General features: G+C 41.6%; 1 protein-coding gene across 6 annotated transcripts in view; it reads right to left on the bottom strand.

The window, feature by feature from the left end:
- Positions 1–15,901, bottom strand: part of FGF13 (fibroblast growth factor 13) — a 336,830-nt gene that overhangs the window by 147,022 nt on the left and 173,907 nt on the right. For 4 of the 6 annotated variants that reach the window (XM_037909138.2, XM_043522499.1, XM_043522500.1 and 1 more), the window contains one exon: positions 13,171–13,338. The exons of the other annotated variants lie outside the window; for them this stretch is intronic. In XM_037909138.2, the coding sequence (XP_037765066.1) occupies positions 13,171–13,338 (168 nt within the window). The remainder of the gene's footprint in view (positions 1–13,170; positions 13,339–15,901) is intronic. 6 annotated transcript variants of the gene reach the window in all.

The following is a 15,901-nucleotide window of genomic DNA, read 5'->3' as shown; positions in this document are numbered from 1 at the left end:
ACTGGATTCAAAAAAGAACTGGATACATTCATGGAGGATAGGTCCATTGGTGGCTATTAGACAAGAGACGGGTGCAATCCCATTCCCAGGTGACCCTAAACCTCTGACTTCCAGAAGTAGGAAGTGGAAGACAGGAGTGAATCGTTCCATAATTGTTGTGTTCTGTACACTCCCCTTGAGGCTTTAGTTTGGAAACAGGACACCGGGCAAGATGGACCATGAACTGACCCTGTATAGCAGCTCTTGTGTTCTTAACAATCAGTGCTTTTCAGAATTTCATACTTCTAGCAGAAAGAATCAAAGAAACACCCGCTTCCTCTCTAGGAATAAATGCCCTGTCCTCTTTGCTTGAATTGCAAGCACATCCTTCTTAAGGCCCACCTCATCTCATGGTGTGCACCCATAGCATATTCACGCTTGTGCTTGTCATGTGGGAAAAGAGCTGGGTACAAGCAAACCTTGTAAAATCCATTTTACTCCTTGCTGCTAAAAATGTGGGTCTTTTCCTTAATACAGAACAAAGACCTGTACAGAGAGTAAGTCAAACTCTGTAGCCATGTGATTTAACATTAGGTAAAAGAGTGCATTTAAAGCAGCTTGCACACTGAATTTTCCCAACACATGTCAATTATAGCAACAATTGCATTAAATAACCATTTGCTAATGCACTAAAACATTGTTCATTTTCTCAGTTTGGGTCTGATCCTGACCCTACTTAAGTCAACGTCAAAACTACAGTACTACTGGGCTTGGGTTACGTTAGGACTTGCATATACAAGGTCCTTTTCAAAAAAGGAAAATGTAGCAGTATTACAAGTTAACTACCTTAGTAATATGAGACAATACAGGAGCATTGATCCAAGTTACCATGTACCTTGGATCCAATAGAGTCACCATGCATTGAACCCAAAATATGCTAAATTGCAGAATTACTGCAAAATAAACTTGTTACCAACTCAGGTTTTGAAGAGTCTACTGGTATAAGAAGAAAACATCACACAAAGCCATGCAAAGAAAGAGAGGAGAATTTGGGTGTGGGGGGAGAGAAATAAAGATTCAAGACTGATTTTGAACCTAGCAGTATACTGTAGTCCAACCAAGAATATTTCAAAGGTGCTCCGGTTCCTTGCCTACCACATAATGCATTCATCCAATTAGGCACTTGTTCATTTGCTTCATATTTAGTAAGTATTTAAGCAGGTGAACATATCATAGATTCAAAGGCCAGGAGGGAACACTGTGTCAGTCTAGTCTGACCTACTGCATAACACAGGTCAGAGAACTTCCCCAAAATAATTCCTAGAGCAGATCATTTAAGAAAAACATCCAATCCGGATTTGAAACTTGTCAGTGATGAAGCATCCACCATGGCCCTTGGTAAATTGTTCCACTGGTTAAGTACCTTCACTGTTAAAAATGTATGTCTTATTTCTAGTCTAAGAGACCACAGAAATGGACTACTTGCAAAGAGGTGGCAGGTTAAAGATGGGGAGTATCTAACAAGCATTAGATGGTGTCCAAATGAATGAAGAGATTGTTTTTAATTAAAAAGTGATCAGGATGAGGTCTCTCTCTTGTTAACACCCTATCCATGGTTTTTCAGGTAACAGGATGTATACTAGGGCAGGAGAGGCTTGCCTTTACCATCCATTGGCCACATTCCAGCTTTTGTTGCCTCATGTGCGAGGACTGGCCGGAATCCCATTAGGAAGACCAGTCCCTGCTCCCTCCCAATGCCACTATAATTGAGGTGAGGGCAAGGTCATGACTCCTCCCTTTCTCAGCAGAAGACCATGGCTGGACGTGGAGAGGTCAACATACTGTACTCATTGCAATGTGGAAGACCTGTTGCTTTGATATATCAGAGTCTTCTGGAGAAATTACTGCTGATTCAGCCAGAATAAATCTCAGAAGCTCCATTAGTAACGTGACCTCTCCAGTGCTTGTGAGGGTGTGCAAAGCAGAATCTAGCTCTATGTCAGGAATGTATGATGCATACTGAATGCACCTTTATCAGGTGATAACATGCCACTATTAATTTCAAATGGAAAACATCTTGCAATAACATGGTCTAGCACATAATTTGAATTCTTCCCATGCTATCACACATTGCTTAGAACACAAACAAGGTTCTGCCATACCTGTCTGTCTTGGGCTTCTCTTGGATGTCCTTTTTGTTGTTAAATCCCATTAGTTTTCCTGCTCTAGGTATTGTTTGTTAGAGTGATTCTTTTGGTTGACCCCTTCTCTGTGTTCCTCGAGCTGACCAGTAATTGTACCCCTTGCCACGGCAGGTACTCTGGCTTCATTGTTAACTCATCCCAGATATTTTCATCTTCTGTTCTAGATAGCTTGAAAAGTTAAATAGTTGAATTCTCTGATGAATCTCATAATTTGTTATAATTTCAATACAGATGTCTGAAAGCCTTTGAAAGGAAATGCCTTAGGAACATACAAGGTATTAAATGCAATGAATTTATAACAAATTGGAGTGTCAGAGAGTCAACAATTCCTTATCTCCCAAGTTATCCCAGCACAGAACCTCATGGTGAGCTCTCAACACAAAGGGTGATATTTACTAGAGCTGTCGATTAATCGCAGTTAACTCACGTGATTAACTCAAAAAAATTAATCGTGATTAATCGCACTGTTAAACAATAGAATACCAATTGAAATTTATTAAATATTTTTGGCTGTTTTTCTACATTTTCAAATATATCAATTTCAATTGCAACACAGAATACAAAGTGTACAGTGCTCACTTTATATTATTTTTGGTTACTAATATTTGCACCGTAAAAATGATAAACAAAAGAAATGGCATTTTTTAATTCACCTCATACAAGTACTGTAATGCAATCTCTAACATGAAAGTGCAACTTACAAATGTAATTTTTTTGGTAACATAACTGCACTCAAAAACAAAACAATGTAAAACTTTAGAGCCTACACATCCACTCAGTCCTTCTTGTTCAGCCAATTGCTAAGAGAAACAAGTTCGTTTACATTTATGGGATATAATGTTGCCCACTTCTTAATTACAGTATCACATGAAAGTGAGAACAGGTTATCGCCTGGCAATAGCTGGTGTCGCAAGGTATTTATGTACCAGATGTACGAAAGAGTCACATGCCTCTTCATGCTTCAGCCATCGTTCCAGAGGACATGATACCACGCTGATGACACTTGTTAAAAAAATAATGCATTAATTAAATTTGTGACTGAACTCCTTGGGGGAGAATTGTATGTCCCCTGCTCTGTTTTACCCCCATTCTGCCATATATTTCACGTTACAGCCGTCTTGGATGATGACCCAACACATGTTGTTCATTTTAAGAACACTTTCACTGCAAATCAGACAAAATACAAAGAAGGTACTTATGTGAAATTTCTAAAGATAGCTATAGCACTCGACCCAAGATTTAAGAATCTGAAGTGCCTTCCAAAATCTGAGAAGGACGAGGTGTGGAGAATGCTTTCAGAAGTCTTAAAAGAGCAACACTCTGATACGGAAACTACAGATCCTGAACCACCAAAAAAGAAAATCAACCTTCTACTGGTGGCATCTGACTCAGATAATGAAAATGAACATGCGTCGGTCCGCACTGCTTTGGATTGTTATCGAGCAGAAACTGTCATCAGCGTAGACGCGTGTCCTCTGGAATGGTGGTTGAAGCATCAAGGGACATATGAATCTTTAGCACATCTGACATGTAAATATCTTGCGACGCCGGCTACAACAGTGCCATGAGAATGCCTGTTCTCACTTTCAGGGGACATTGTAAACAAGAAGCATGCAGCATTATTCCCTGCAAATGTAAACAAACTTGTTTGACTGAGCAATTGGCTGAACAAGAAATAGGACCGATTGAACTTGTAGGCGCTAAAGTTTTACATTGTTGTATTTCTGAATGAAGTTATATTTTTGTTCTGAATTCTACATTTGTAAGTTCAACTTTCACATGATAAAGAGATTGCACTAGCGTACTTCTATTAGGTGAACTGAAAAATACTATTTCTTTTGTTTTTTATATTGCAAATATTTGTAATAAAAAATAAATATAAAGTGAGTACTCTACACTTTGTATTCTGTGTTGTAATTGAAATCAATATATTTGAAAATGTAGAAAACATCCAAAAATATTTAAATAAATGGTATTCTGTAACTGTTTAACAGCGCGATTAATCACCGTCATTTTTTTAATCGCTTGACAGCCCTAATATTTACATATCAACAGTACAGACACTGTTGCTAATCAAGGGCTGTGTAATGATGATATCAGGCCATGTTGCTGAATAAGATACTAAGAAGAATGTTTGTTATTAATAAGAGCTTCCTCTCTGTTTTTAGCAGCTAAAACCAAAACCTGACACTTTCCCAGGGGGATTATAGAATGAAGGAGCAACGAACCCGAGAACTTTCCTCTGTCGAAAGGATGCTGTTTGCAGACCAAGCCATTTTTAAAATGAGATCAGTGAGCGTGCTGTCAATGTGAATCATTTGTTCAAAACATTCTACTTCAGAAGTGCTAAGCGTAAGGCCGTGGCTCTGCAATGAATATTTATTCCAAGACAACACCACACAGCAAAGAAGGGCATAGAAGTTAAAAGAATTGTTTCAGTGAGAATACAGAGTGAAGAGGCATATGTAAAACAGCCATTATGTGGCGATAGCAGGGGCTGGTGAATTAAAATGTACTCTCTTTTAAGGAAGACCTAAGACTGCTCCTCGTACCATTACAACTTTGCTGGCTAGGATGCCTAGGAGTGTGAATTTACCCAATACATTACACATACAGAAGCATCTTTACATTGTTCCACTAGGAAAATTCAGAGTTTGTTCAATAGCCCACATCGTTTTCCATTTGCTACATGCAGCTGCGAGGGGCGGGGGGGGTAGGGGGAGGCTGGAGTTAGAACACTGTCACTAAGGCTCCTCAACTTTTCATGTACCATTTTCAATAGAATGGAGACTAGTCTTTTTTTTTGTTTAATACTGTTATTATTATTATTAAACCAACAAGGTCTCCTAGGTAAAGCTAGTCTGTGTGAGCTGTGAAACCTTGACTGATGATAAAGGGTGAGCGACTTTTCTAGTGGTTAGGAAACCCTTTTGGGTCAAAGAAAAAGAACCTCTGGAAGTCAAAAATGTTAAGAATGCCCTTCAAAGGGGATGCTGAATTCAGGAAGACTCAATCAAAGGTCATGCTCTGTAGTAAATATAACCTACATTTCCTGAGAGATGTTTGTTCAGGGATTGGAGGGGAGCAAGTATTGTTTCAGTCAATCAGCACTGGATAGCAAAGGGTTAGTTCCCTTTATCTGCTCCACTGGAGAGCTAGTTGTTAGTCAAAGCAGGTTGGAGGAAGCATTATTACTGATGTTGTTTCATGAGAGAGCATGCGAGAAATTCCGTCATGGGAATATTCTACCAAAGATACTTTATTCCTTATATTTCTTGCCTTTACTTCTTTTAGCCTTATTCATTTCACAGATTTAAGCCTGAGGAATATTCATTAAAAAGGTACATTTTCTCAATGCTGAAAGTAACCTGAGTGTGAGAGAGATTTTTCCAGTTGGAAACCTGCTATTAAGGTGCTTTATGGGCCACATCTCAGCTGCTGTAAATCAGCATAGCTCCATTCTGGGCCAATACCACTGCACAAAGCCGATTGTTAGAGAGCGATATGGGGACAGAGCTGTCAGCTGGCAGGAGTTAGCCAAGTAAATATGGTCCATCCTGTTAACAGGGGCAGGAGTGACAGTTGTGGAAGAAACACCCGTCTCGGAGCCTCTGAAAAGCCAAGCAAATGCAATTCCCAAGTGACCCTGAAGAGCCTCACTGTGATGTGGTATGCGCGTGTGGATTCAGGCATTGAATTGATTCACAACATCTTAAACGGCTTTCCTCCCACTGTCCCCATCGTGCTTGCAGTTGGGAATATTTTATAGCTTCATAGACTTCAAGGCCAGAAGGGACCATCACGATCATCTAGTCTGACCTCCGGCATATCACAGGCCACAGAAACTCACCCATCCATTCCTGTAACAGGCCTAACACCTCTGGCTGAGTAACTGAAGTCCTGAAGTGAAGTGAAAACTCTTATGCTAGTGATATACTTACAAGCAGGTTATTCCCTAATTCATCCCCACCCCCATGTTAAAAATGGCTGGTTTCTAGATGGGGCTGCAAGCTATCAAAGATTTAGTTAGATATTTTACACCTTAAAACATATTTTTCAGGGAGGTAGACAAGTAGGCAAAGGGAAGGGGGCAGTGGAGAACAGCATTGTATAGCATAGCTATGTAATTTCTTCCTGATGAGCTGTTAACATCTTACAACACCTAATAAGAAGAATGGTGGAGTGGTTAAGGCATTAATTTGGGAGACATGGATTCAATTCCCCCCTCTACCATAGCCTGGACAAGTTACTTGGTCCTTCTGTGCCTCCTTCCCATCTGTAACACTCCACCCCTTACATACTATACAGGGATAGGTCCTACGGTAATGGGGGCCATGTAAGTACCTAAAATAGAGTAAGAGGAAGAAAGGGGCTCAGGGAAATTCTGATCTCACTGATAGGTCAGTAGAGTTACTCTGGATTTGCACTGGAATCAGAGCCTGGCCCTGGCTGTTTTCATAGACCACATTCAGTTACAAGCTCATTGAACCCATGCCTTCCCTTCTGACTCCCATGGGAGTATTCCTCTGTTTAAAGTTAATCACGTGCTTAAGAACCTTGCTTGCTCGGAGCAGGAGTGCTCGGCACCTGGCAAGACTGAGCCGCTGGTGCTGTTTTTGGCTTGCGGTTTTCTTTCCTTTTTAAATACTCAATATAAATATGAATGAAACATCTTCACACATACCCCAACCCCTGAGACATAAGGTTAGAGACTGTGATTTAATCAGTTGTGCCCTTTTGTGTCCGGAAAAAGTAATCAGCTCTAGCTTTCTCTACTTTGGCTTTTTGGTCTCTGCCACCACTTTTAGATGATACGCTATCTATTCAAGGTACTTATAGGGGCCCATCAACGTAGTATCTGAGCACATCACAGTTTTGATGCACTTATCCTCAAAACACCCTGGTGAGGAAGAGCAGTGCTATTATCCCCATTGTACAGATGGGGAACTGAGGCACAGAGAGGCTAAATCAGTGGTTCTCAAACTTTTGTACTGGTGACCCCTTTCACATAGCGAGCCTCTGAATGTGACCCCCCTTGTAAATTAAAAACACTTTTTAATATATTTAACACATTATAAATGCTGGAGGCAAAGCGGGGTTTAGGGTGGAGGCTGACAGCGCGTAACCCCCCATGTAATAACCTCATGACCCCCTGAGGGGTTCCGACCCCCAGTTTGAGAACCCCTGGGCTAAGGGACTCACCCAAGGTCACACAGAAAGTCTGTGGCAGAGCACAGATTTGAAATAGGGTCTCTCAGGTCTTAGGCTAATGTCCTAATCACTGGACCATCCTTCCCTCATTAAATATGTCCCCACAGCCACAAATGACCATGTAGGGTTTGGACCTTCAATGACATTAAATTGGGCACAGTTCAGCCCAGAATCTACACTGCCTTTTCCCAGGCAGTGGGAAATTGGGCTGTGGAAAACAAACAAAACAGAAACACCCATGTTGGCTAGAACTTCCCCTACCCTAGGAAGGGGGGAGGGGGAAATGTAGATGTGGAGCCAAAGAAGTGAGTGACGCTGGATGGGTGGGGCTCCTTGCAGGAATTAAAGCAACACTTCATGGCCTGGTCCCCTGACACAGGTAATGGGGGTGACACTGCCTGCCCGCCCACAGGTTGAATTACTTTTCCAGTGCAGACAGCTTAGCTGCTGCAACAAGGGATCAGTTCCGTCTGCCTGCGAGAGCTTTGGTGAACCTGGCCCACTGTTTTTTTCATTCATTCCTTTTAAAAGTAGAAGTCATTCTGGAAGATTATGAGTCGTAATTATTTACGAGAAAGGGGTTGGAACCAAATCCCCAGCTCTGAATACCCTTGAATTCGGTATCCAAACTTCATAGCTGGGAATTATACAATGGGATAAATCGAACCCTACATCCAAACATCTTTGGGGTGAGATCAGGACCCAATCCATATTTTGCAGTTTGGGCCCATCTCTATTATTCACCAGAGGGACCACAGAGACTTATTGAGGAGCTGTTTCTATTAGTGTAAAATATGTACTTGCTAGTTTAAAGACCTCAAGCTTTCCACAATCTCAAACACATCTTGAGAAATAAATTCTTCCGCCCTCTCTCCTTATTCTCCACTAATTTACACAGGTATTAATATAATTAAACCACGGAACTGGATTCATAGGACTGATTTTTTGAGAAGAAAGCTGGCACCTTTAATTACACACCCAACAGTACTATAAATAGTCAGACAGTGCTGTGAACGTCGAAAGGGACATTCAGTGTGACCAACTGAAGACACAGGCGTTGCCTTTGGTGACAAAATGGGGACAAAACAGCCCATCTGTCTCACAATTTGTCCAGATGTCCTACCTTTCTCCTCCCCCTTGGGAGAAGCAGTGGTTGTGGTGTCAGTCATTCTATTTCTAGGCACAAAGGAACTCAGCCAGTATCAAGGGCAAGCATGGATGCTAATATGCAACAAGCATCTCCTTAACACTTTCTATCTAATCAGGTTTCCTGTTGGCTGATGAGAGCTGCCAGACCTCATTATGAGCTGCTATCACAGATTTTTTGTTTCAGTCCAGACTTCGCCATGCTTGTTTGCTTTTTCATGTAAAAAGGTTATGTATGCCCTGAGGGAGGCTGAATGTTACAAAAAAAAAAAAAAAAAAAAAATCACATGAAAACAGAACTTTGGGCAAGAGGCCAAACTCTTGGATTATAGGACTGTGACTAACCAATGGTGGTTTTTTAAAAAAAACTCTCGCATAGCCTCTGTACTAACACAACTCAAATTAGTTTCCCAGAAGCAGACTTCTCTTTATGTGACCATGTTTTGTAAAGATAGCAGCAGCTTATGTTTAAACTATTTAAGAGAACAAATAGTTGCAAAATGTACCTCAGATGGCCTTTCCAATGCTAGTAGCATATTCCTGGCTTGACTGAAGCTACAAAATTGCTCTGTATTTTGCTATTGCTTGAATGTAGCATAGAAGAATGCTAAAAACCCAGGGGCCAGCACCCAGAGATAATGTTGACTCCTCTTGATTTGTGTCCTCCTAGAGATCCAAGACATTGTAAACTATGAGAAGGAATCCAGAAAAACAAAGTTAAAAGGCTGCAGAACAAAACTGGCTTTTCTCCTTTTACCTACTCCATAGCCCTTGGGACATCAAGGAAGGAACCTTAGATCCAGGGTCCAGACAGACAGACATTGTTGTGCTCGAGATGGGCCTGAATCACACCTTGGGATCTGCAGTCTTTAAATCAAGAGTTGAGGACTTCTGTGACTCATCCAGAGGTTTCGGGCTTATAGCAGGAGTGGGTGGGTGAGGTCCTGTGGCCTGCAACGTGCAGGAAATCAGACTAGATCATCGTGATGGTCCCTTCTGGCCTTAAAGTCTATGAGTCTTATCTTCTATAGAACTATTCCTAACAAGCTGCAACATAAAATAAGTCACAGGTGGGCTGTCAAGGGAAGCTTCCTCGCAGTCTTTATGTTAAAAAAAAACAACCATTGTGAGGGGAGCCGTTGCCAACAAACAGCCGCTTGGGAATGACTTAGACAATGTCATGCCAAAAGGATTAGCGTCTCCTATGCCTATCTGCAGACAGTTGTGATCCACTGTTCTTCTCAAGTCTGCACTCCTTTATTATGCTGATGCAGGTTAACGTTTAAAGAAACCAACATGGTTCATAAATCCAATGGGGTTTAAAATTCCCTACAAAGAGCCAGGGGCTTGTCAAAACTATCCTGAAAGGTTCTGCAATTCTTTTTCTCCTAAAGAGAGGTCTAAGTGAAGCATTGATTCAGAACGGCTGGAAGACATAAGGGGAAAGAGGCAGGTATACAGGTAACTCTGTGGACTTATGATAGGGTGTTTGTATCCTGATGCCATCAGGGGAGAAAAAGGCTATTGAGTTTCCTTGGGAATAGGAAAATACCTCTCCTACCTTGAATGGTGCGTAGGAGCTCTTAGTTTTGGACAGAGACACTAACAGTTAGGCCTCAACAGAGAAACAGCTCTTTAAAGACAGCATTTGGGTTATGGGAAGGAAATTGGTTTCAGTGAGTGGCGTGCTATGCCTGGATTCATCTGGTGATAAGGTCCAAGCTCATTGGCAAAACTGCCTTATGGGAGTTCAGGGTACATTGGATGAGTGAAACAGTTGATGTAGGTTCAGCAGGGAGCCAGGTATGTTCATTTCCAGTCTAACCCTTCTGCATCACATGTCTGGCACTGTGAACCCCATTGTGACCACCCGCAGCTGGTAAGCAAACTAGCTCCAGTCCCAAACAATAAGGTCAACATTCTAAGGCATAAATTCAAATACTGGTATGAGAAGGAGGTGCAAAGTGGGGAGAGGGAACTGAGAGAGACATTTATGATTTTCTAGACAATCCTGTGGCAATATTAAAACAAAAATGGAAGTATATTTTTATATCCTTCCCAGAGTCTTTCAAATCCATGCAGTGTTTCATACGTAACCCACAGGCTGACATTCAAGTTGGAGAGATTTTTCAGTAGTGACTTAGTTAATTCTGTATTGTGATTTCTCTTGAAAGACAATATTATTGTACTGTAGACCTTAATATCTCTGCTCTGCACAGCCTCTTCCATTAACAACTCAATTACATTTTCCAGTGCCTTTAAGAAAATCTATATTCTTTATAACTCAGTATGAGTAATTCTTTATTTTCAGACAGCCTGAAAGCAGATCTGACATGTTACCTGCTGGACCTGTGTTACTGGGCTAACGTTTGCTTCAGATGCTCCATTGTCTTCCATGATAGTATTCCAAGTTTGAACCAAGAGCAGAACTTCATCACTTTATGCTCAAAATTCTTCGGCTCTATGCCAAGAAAGCACTGAAGATGGCACAATGAACCCTGAGGTGGGTCTAACACTCTTGCCAGCCAATTCATAGACTGAAAAGAGAAAGACGCTCCACCACGATAGCTCTGGGCTACTCTGGAGGCAGAAGAGGCTAAGAGAAAACTTGAATGTATATTTTTCACTCTGACCCAGGCAATGTCTTTCATAAAAAACACGTAAGCCATGCAACAGTAGAAGTCACCTCCCAAAAGTCCATGGATATGATACCCCTATGAAATACAGAGCCTCTTCAGGGTTGTGGGTTAGCCAATACAGTTGTGCCTTGTCTGATAATTATGAATGCAAAACTCAGGGGGCAGAGGGAATTAAAAAAAAGACATTAATCCTTTCATAATGCAACAAAAGATGAAAGGCTTTTCTCTTTTCATACTATAGATTTTCAGGGAGAACAATCTAATGATACCACATGTTGTGGGAAAGGACTTGCACGGCTGTTATAAGAGAGAAAAAGTATCCCAAACGGTGGAGAATTAGTAACAGCAACAGTTAGCTTTCAGTCAAAAGTAAGGCACAATTTTCACTCTTTGGGTCTTCACTTAGGGCCCGAGGCTGCAAGCTTCTCGTGGCAGGTGTGCAGTGACTTAATCTCCACCTACACCATGCTTCCATAGGGCTCAGCCCCTTTGTAGCAGACAGTAGTCAAGGTACACCACCACCATATATACGTTTTCTACTGACCTCTGTCAGTGTAAATTACTGATTTACTCACTGAAAACATTCATAGCCATGAACCAGTCACTCCGTAGGAACTCAGGTTCTCATTAGAAATTGCACTCAAATGGCCAAATCCTTCCCGTTTCTAAACAAGCAAAACTCTCACTGACGTCAACAGGAGGTTTGAGTATGGACAAAGAAGAAACGCACAATGTGCCTCGAAGGAGGAGAATTGAGTTCAGTGTTTCGAAGCCTGATTTTTAAAAAGTCACATTCTGAGAGAAATAACGCCCCTTTCCCCCTCCTCTTACAGCAGGTTTTGCTTCACGTGGTACATTTTTGAATGGCCCACCATGTGATATTAGGAAGCCTATCACTTCTGGTAGAATAGCACTTAGTGACGGAGAGAAGTCTTCTTCTAACACTGGTGCGAGCATTATTCATGCAATAAATGGTAGCAGCCCGCAGTTGAGTGAAATATTTGGGTGCTAATAGTAGCCCCTCAACAACTGCACCAGCAGTGGCCATCATTAAATACAGAGTAATACAAGTCAGATTTGACTAAGGGCTCAAATCTATTTGCTTTTACATTGCTAGTGAAACTCAACCAAAACAGGATCCAGCCCTAAGTAGGAGCAACATTATTCATCATGGCAGTTAGTTCCATACACTGAAGCTTATACAAAAAGCGGGAGGCTTACCAGGTGGGATTTGAGGCAGTAATGAAAAACACATACAGAAGAACAAGACAAAAAATGTTAAATATAATGACATCTTTAAAAGATAGCTTCATCTTACATGCTACCGCAACACGTGAAAGAGACGAATAACTTAATAGTTTTACTTTCGTGAACAACAGGTAGATTTGTCCATACCTTTACTTTATCTGAAAAGGAAAACATTCAACTCAGTTTCCTCTATGCATGCATTTCATTTCTCAAAATGCAACGGGGCGTGCATTACATACAATGTGTTATCCTGCTTCACTGAAGTACAGCTGTTATGAGCATTCCTGCAGCAGTATGCAGAAGCCTTATGGGGTGGAAGGGGCTGGGGACAAGGGGAATCTGGTTCTGAGTGCCGTTAGTTTCAGCAGAGTGCAGCTTCAGAAATGTCCGGGCAAGAAACTGACTCGGGATTGATGCTGTTTCAAGTAGCAAGCAACTTTTGGCAGCCAAAAAAGGGCAGTGTAATGATGAGAGCTGAAATAAACAAACTTTATTTGAGAAAAGCAGCACAATCTTACTTCTTGTCTAGAATACTGTATATGGTTTATACTATACAGTGTCCCGTGATAGACCGTATCAGACATTAACAGGCAAGCAAAGGGGGACATGAAGCGCATAACGCTTCCTGTGTCAGTTGCACTATATTGACACAGGCTGAAAAACACACAGCACACTAGAGGGACACGTACATTAAAAATAAAAGTAATCATAACAAACAAAACATGGATCCATAGTGCACAAACCTTCCGGCTCTGTGTTCTCTTTGAGGTGCACTTGCTTCAGTGGGCAGCAGAAGATTTCGTGACACTTAGCACGAAAAGGGGACTCTTTTTTCTTTAATTCCGCAGATTGGATGGAATCTTGCCGTAACATAATGTACTCCTGTGTGCCAGGGGGAGCGTCATCCATAACTGTGGTCACCACATAACAAAATGAACTCAAGTTAGAGTTTAACGAAAGAAATCTAGAGACGTATATAAACTATATAATGTGATGTGGGGGAAGGAAAAAGGGGGAGAAACATTGGTCGCGAGGAAAAGAAAATGAAAAGCGTTAAAAAAGTTTTGTGGTGGTGATGGAGGAGAGGGGTGGGGATAGTTTACTTTGATAAAACAACACTTCTCATAAACATTTGTCCTTTATCTTGTTTCATGCAATCTTCACCCTAATGAAAAAGTACCATCATAATGAGCTCTTGCAGAAAGTAACACAGTCTATCTATTCCGAATCCCCTATGGTCTCTGGCAATACATGCTGTATTCTGCATGCAGATTAAGGAAAACTGAAAGAGAGCATGCCATGGTCCAACCTGCAGATTTTATATTCTGCACTTGAGTTTATAATGTCAATAAGCCACATTGCCATATCTGCAATGCAGCGCCAACACCTCTCTGGTCCCCACAGTACAACAGAAGAGGTCTCTAACAGGATCAGTAATAACAGGCAATTCCTCACAGCAAGGATGATAATCCAATGAATGGACTATCACCGTCAAAGGGATAAAAAAGTAGAAGCACAAAGAGTGCATGTTAATTTTGTTATGGCTTTTCCAGGTGTCCTTTTAAATCAATATTCCCGTTGATACTACAGATGGCATATCTTCGAAATTGTTTTCTCAGATCGAATCGTTATATTAAGCAGTAAGTTATGACACACAGAAATAGCTAGCTTTTGAATCATTGACAATGTTACATCGCTAGAGGGTCAAAATGCTATTCTATTACCTAAGAAGCCATAGAAATGCTTCTAGAAATCACTCCTCACCTAGAAATGCAATGCTCTTGGGATTTTGGCCTTAAAATGCAGACCTTTTTCAGGAGCAGTGGCTATCTAATTGCGAAGAGAGTTTATCATCCTAGTTAGATATTTGTGACTGTCTAGAGAAGTATAAGACCTTAGCTGAAGATGTGGATTGTAGAACCTCAACCTAATATCTGAAAGAAAAAATCCCAGAGACCAGAAAATTAACAGCATCCATGCTATGCTGAACAAACAGTGCAAATACACAAGCAAGACATGAGATCATACACTGTCTGGAGTCTAGACAGACGATCCAAGCAATCCGACTGGCTAATGTGGCTTCATTTTTAATTAGCGCCTTATAGATAGCAAGTGGAATTGCATCACCCACTAAAAACAACCCACTTGCCTTATTGTTGACATCTTAAACCATAAATGAAAGCAAGGACTTTAGTGCTAGTCATTCCTTGGGGATAAGTAACGAGGCTATGGCTAGTGGTCTTGGGTTGCACGATGAGCAATCACCTTCTTTCAAGTGTTCATTAATCCCCAGGAAAGGCCTTGCACCTAGACTGCTGTTGCTTCATTAGATAAGAGGCAGCATCAGTTACATACACATATAATCCAGAGAAAGTACCATTAAAAGTGATTCATGAACTCATTAGGAAAATATAACTCATCTGAAAAGAGCAACAGGGTCATTGGAGCGCAGGGTCTGGACTGCTGGATAATTGCTCTCTTAACCATCCTTGTTTTGATTTGGCTTTATTTAAAGGGGTTGTGTGTGCGTGAAAGGGACTGAGCTGACAGCACCGGAGCTGTGGGGCAATTTCTAGAAGTAATCACTGGCTGGGAGGAGCTGGAGGTCCAAGAAGTGTCAAAGGCCAATAGCGCCAGCTGGCTGTTTCTCCGCAGGAAATGCTGCGCAGAAATTGCTATTGCTAGAATTTTGCTACTAGAACAAAAATTTTTGTAAGGTGGCAAGCGACCTGCGTGCAATGCTACTGATGTCAATGGTGCAGTGACCAGATGATGATCCTTGTGACATTTACAAAAATAAAGGATACAGCGTGTGGCTGTTGAACGTTATTAGCCAGGAGGGAAGTGAGATGCACATGCTACTGTCAAATAGCCAGCCAGCTGATCAGCAGCAAGACAGACCCTGCTGTTATATCAGCAGCCTGGGGCAGGAGATGCGGAGTGGGCCTGATCCTGCAAGATGCTGAGCCTCTTTGGAGGGATGCAGAGAGATCTTAGCTTCCAGATAAGATGAAGGTGCTCAACATAGCATATAAGGTGCTTACCATCTTGCAGTATTGGGCCCTACATTTGTACAGAGAGGAAGCAAGCTGGCTAGTTACTGCAAATAAGGCAGAGCAGCTAGCTATTGGTAGATGGAAGCTTTGGCCAGGAGGGAGGCCTGTTGCTGGCAAGGTGACCAAGGAGAGAGGTTTGCTGGCTGCAAGAAAGGAGAATTGGGCAGGAGAACAGCTTACACTGCTTTCAACAAGCGAGCAAGAAGACTTGCCAATGGCAAGGGGAGTGGATGGGTAGGTACTTTCAATGGGGTAGAGCAGAGGTACTCTGGTAACAAAGCTGGAGAGATGGAGTAGACTTATTCTTCCCCGTGTACTGACCTGGTTACTTGGTTAAGTGTGGGGCTTTTGTTTTAAATGCTCAGGATACTCCCAGAAACACAAAAAACCAAACACCAGCCAATCAGCTTTTAAGATG

Source organism: Chelonia mydas, chromosome 9 (assembly GCF_015237465.2).
Source record: "Chelonia mydas isolate rCheMyd1 chromosome 9, rCheMyd1.pri.v2, whole genome shotgun sequence".
NCBI lineage: Eukaryota > Metazoa > Chordata > Testudines > Cheloniidae > Chelonia > Chelonia mydas.
Note: the sequence above shows the minus strand (reverse complement) of the source record. Positions and strands in the feature narration are given on the sequence as shown.